Raw genomic sequence first — 4,562 nt, forward strand, 5'->3', positions numbered from 1 at the left:
AGAGAACGAAGAGAGTAATAAACTTAAAAGACGAGTAGCAAGCAAACAGTAGAGACAGACAACTGAACAAGTATGCAAAGCTATCAAATAAACATTCACAAACAAAAGCTTACACTGAGATGGATCAATCATGATTCTATCAATCAATCTCAATTCCAATTTCCAATAACAACCTTAAGACATCATTAAGTTTGAAAAACAATTCCCCTGACCCTAAAATCAATAATTTAAAAAATACGTGCCAAGTAAAAACAAAAGTTTACCCCTCTCCCATCTGATTAGTCTTTAATGTAACAGAACAACAAATATTTTTTTTAAATATGGTGGGGGAAATAACAGACGTTTATTGAGAAGAATATAGAAGAAACCAAAGTAATCCACCACTGTGCAAAACCCACTGAAAGAATGACGCTTAACATCACCCCGACAAAGATATTCAAACAGCCCTTAACATTTCTTTTAGTAAACAAATGAGAACACAAGGGAACCCATACATACAGATATACAGTCACAATGGAAGGCGCAACTTGACTGCTGAAATATGTGATATATTTTGTCTCATGAAAGGTATCCGGGTGTATAAGTCTCAGGGCAAAGAACTACCAAAACGACATATCATCTCTGAACTCCTCATCGCAAATTTCACATGACAATAATACCCAAAATCATAATTCCGGAGCTTAAGATAACCTACTAAAATTTCAATCATAAATTCACTGCGTCACACCAAGCCACTTAGAAAAATTCTCAAACTCTGTGTAATCACTGTCAGAAATCATGGTCTTGTACCATGCCTTTCCAGCAGCCTTGATCTTAGAAGACTCCTACAAGAAAACACAAAACATGACACGATAAGCATAAGAAAAAAAAGAATTAGCATAATAGCCGATGTTTAATTAACACCACCAGCCTCCATATATGAACATCACTATGACAGCAGACCAGACACAAAATTAAATACAAAATGGGTGGATATACCAGAAATAAACAAAAAGTAAGACGATAAACAAGAATCAATGAAAAATATCGTACTAAACAAAAGTGTAGATAAACTCTCTCCATCCAAGATATAGCAAGCACAATTAGACACCAGTTTGTGCAGATCCATAATACTAGCTGGTGTCTAATCATGTGGTATATTGCTCTATTTTGGGATGGAAGGAGTCCGTATCAGGCTTAATGTAACCAATATACAACATGTAGCATTATACAATTGCACCATGACATAAGCTAAGCCGAACAAAACAAATCACCTAAATAAAGATAAACACATTTGTAAGCAAAAGAAATTTGAGTTATGCTCTGTCCATTACAGAACTGCATGTATCTAAAAAACAACTGTCATAGTATCATACTCGTCCATTAGAGAGCTAAAGAAAATTATAACTGAATATGAGCTATGAGTAGTCATCGGCTCAAATCATTCATAAAAATTGCAGCATATAACTATCAATCAAAGCAATTAAGCTCCTCCAGTAGAATACAATTGACTGCAACCACCATCTCACCTATTGATATTATGGGACACTAAAGCATTATGCCTTTATATAATACCAAAGAAATGGGAAGGCTTAATATACCATCTAAAATAAACAAAGCATGAACAATGATGGGTCATGAGTCACTATTGATATAGAGCATATTCACACAAAAACTATACACTTAACAACATAAAAATCAAAAACAGCTATGATGTCACAATTTATGATTTATGAACATTTAAGAATGAAGACAACTAGCATGGGAAAGGTGACCATACCGGGCTGAGCTTGGTCCTCTTGGAATCAAGCTTCTCAGTCCTAGCCTTGATGCGTGCGGCCTCAGCGAGAGCTGCCATCTTGCGTGCAGTCCCGAAGTAGGGGTTAAGCTTGAGCACAGCGGCCACATTCTTGAGAGGGTTCCTTCTAGCCTCCCTGCGCTTCACCTCCTTGTTGATGGGCTTCACCACTGACTGGACTTCATCCGAGTTGATGATCCTGGAAAGATCGGCATTCGCCATCTTCGGCCTCGGCAGCACGAAACCCTTCTTCTTGAGGGCCGGTGCATCAAACCCTCCATACACCTCATCGAGCTTCTTGAAAGCGCACTCGGTCCAGATCACGAAGCGGCCAAGGTGGCCACCGGGGGCAAGGTCGAGCAGGTTGAGGCGCTCCACATTGGCAACATCAACGCCGGGGAGGTTGCGGAATGCCTTGACGATCTTGGAGCCCTCGGTGCCATAGACGATGAGGGGGCCCTTGCGGTTAACGTACCGGCGGTTGCGCATCTTCCCCTTGCCGGCGCGGATGGCCACGGAGTCCTTGGCCTTCTCAGCGTCAGCATAGGCACCGATCTGCTTGAGAACCTTGATGGAGTGCGCGGTCTTCTCGATGGACTCAATGGAGTCGGAGACGACTAGCGGGAACTCGGGGACACCCTCGATGCGGTGGCCGCGGGCGAGGACGAGGGACGGGACAGCGGTGGCGGCGAGGGCGGACGCGACGGCGACGCGGCGGAGGCGGACGTTCACGCGGCGGTGCCAGCGGCGCCAGATCTTGGTGGGCGCGAACATGCGGCCACCGCGGCACATGTTGCCGAACGCTCCCTGGCCAGCGCGGTGCGTGCCGCCGCCTGGGACGCGGGGGATACGGGAGACGGCGCGGCCGGTGCCCCACGACTCCGCGGAGGTCTGGTGGCCGGCGCGGCGGGAGACGGCGTAGGGCTGGCGGCGGTTGCAGGACAGGAGCTTGTGGGTGAAAGTTACCACGTCGGGGCGGATCGGCGCGCGGAGGACGTGCGGCATCTGGATGCCGGCGGAGTCCGTGGCCATGTCGCCCTCCAGGGCCTTCACGGACACCAGGGGGCGCGCGGCGGCGGCCATTTCCGGCAGCGGCGGCGAGGTGGCTCGAGCAGTGGCGTGCGCGGCGGCAAGGAAAGGAGAAAGGCGGCGGGGAAGGAGAGAGCTTATATCTGTCCAAGGGCGCAGCCAGTGGCTTAGGGTTTGGGTTTGGCAGGAGAGATCTGGGCCGTCGGTTTGGAATGGACGGTGCGATCTTGGTGTTAGGTTGGGCTGGGCCTGGCCTTTGTAGTTTTATGATTTGGGCCTAGTCGTTTTTGCAGCTCCATTCCCGTCGCCCTCCGCCCCCGGCGGCGTCTCTCTTTTCAGACCGAGTGAAAACCATGGACATGAGAGAGAGTTTCATTTTATTGACCACGAGTAGAATCCATTATTTTTTTTAATAACTTTTATGGTATAATAGATGTGGATTTTATTTTTTGTTGCTAAATATAATTACATGTGAGCGCCACGGTCAGTGCAATGTCACCCGAAGGCTAGGTCAATCCGCTAACAGATGTTATATACTCCATCCGTTTCATAATCTAATTATGTTTGACTTTTTTGCTTGTAATATTTGAACATTTGTCTTATTCAAAAAATTAGGCGCTAATGACGGATTAATTAGGCTCAAAAGATTCGTCTTATGGTTTCTAGACGAACCGTGAAATTCGTACCCCTGATATCCGGCCAAACGTCTGATGTGACACCCAAAATTTTTCATTTCTCAGCTAAACCCCCCTCATATAAATAATATAAATTTATAGGTTGTAAAATAATCAATGACAATTTAAACGAGCAACACAAGTTATCAACATGTTAGGATAATTTCAAATAAGTTGAAGACTTCAAGTAAGTCAACGAAGAAAAATTACGAGAGATTTTCTCAAATCAACTAATGCATATAATACCAGATCAAGCATAGGCTATTCACGGTTAACATATAGAATCCGGTTAGCACTCACTAAATATATTCTCACGTCCTTAATGGCAAGACGTAGAACATGTATCTTAAGGATGACAAATTTGCCCATGGGTCCAAGTATGTGTGGGTGCCGTGTCCGATGGGCCTGGACATAGTTTATTTATTTATTTATTTATTTTGCCCATGGATGTGAATAAATTTTACCCATAGTTGAGGGACCAAAAGTGAACTTTTCTGGGGGAAAGGCCATGCGTGTAACTGGGCTTGTGTATTTGTATTGGGCCAAGACAGAGGCCCAGATTTGTACATCAAGTCAGACTGGATGTTTGCAAACAGAACGATCCGGACGCCTAAACCCCTTACCGTTAAAAGGTCCAGTAAAAAAAACTATCCGGAAGCTTCTAGAAAGTCCAAAATATCTGGACTCTTCTAGAACCAAAACAAAACAATCAGAATGGTAAAGCGGTAATCGAGTGGTACACCAAGTGACCAAATCACTAGTGTTTGTTTAAAAACGTTGCAAGTAGAGGTAACCCGGTGAAAAAGAACACAAGATGGAATCGAATCATGCAGTGCTAGTTCTACGCTTCTACACTTCTACTGGCTCCATGTAAAGTAAAAGTGAAAAGAGACAGAGACAGAGACATCAGGCCTGTGAATTCCGTTGCTTAACTTGCGCTGGAGCTGCAGGCCTGCGCCGGATGTATCATGCAGCGACAGATTCCGGCCCAATGGGAGCAGAGAACGTAAAGGCGAAACTGCATTGCCATCACTCATCAGCAGCAGCTGCCAGCAGCAGCAGCCATTGTTGCAACTTTTGAT

At 45.1% G+C, this 4,562-nt stretch overlaps 1 protein-coding gene across 1 annotated transcript; it reads right to left on the bottom strand.

Moving 5' to 3' along the window:
* Positions 1 to 527: 527 nt before the first annotated feature.
* Positions 528 to 2,920, bottom strand: LOC102711519 (60S ribosomal protein L4-like). Its single transcript, XM_006650666.3, has 2 exons — positions 1,760 to 2,920; positions 528 to 824 (listed from the first exon to the last, which is right to left on the bottom strand). Exons 1-2 carry the CDS (start codon positions 2,858 to 2,860, stop codon positions 714 to 716), a joined length of 1,212 nt encoding a protein of 403 aa, XP_006650729.1. The 5' UTR covers positions 2,861 to 2,920; the 3' UTR covers positions 528 to 713.
* Positions 2,921 to 4,562: the final 1,642 nt, after the last annotated feature.

Source organism: Oryza brachyantha, chromosome 3, assembly GCF_000231095.2.
Source record: "Oryza brachyantha chromosome 3, ObraRS2, whole genome shotgun sequence".
Taxonomy (NCBI): domain Eukaryota; kingdom Viridiplantae; phylum Streptophyta; class Magnoliopsida; order Poales; family Poaceae; genus Oryza; species Oryza brachyantha.

Excerpts from the sequence above, each read along its gene's own strand:
- LOC102711519 (XM_006650666.3), bottom strand. The coding sequence starts at position 2,860 with ATGGCCGCCGCCGCGCGCCCCCTGGTGTCCGTGAAGGCCCTGGAGGGC. Across the intron at positions 825-1,759 it reads AGAGGACCAAGCTCAGCCCG|GAGTCTTCTAAGATCAAGGC; the intron begins GTATGGTCACCT and ends GTTTTCTTGTAG.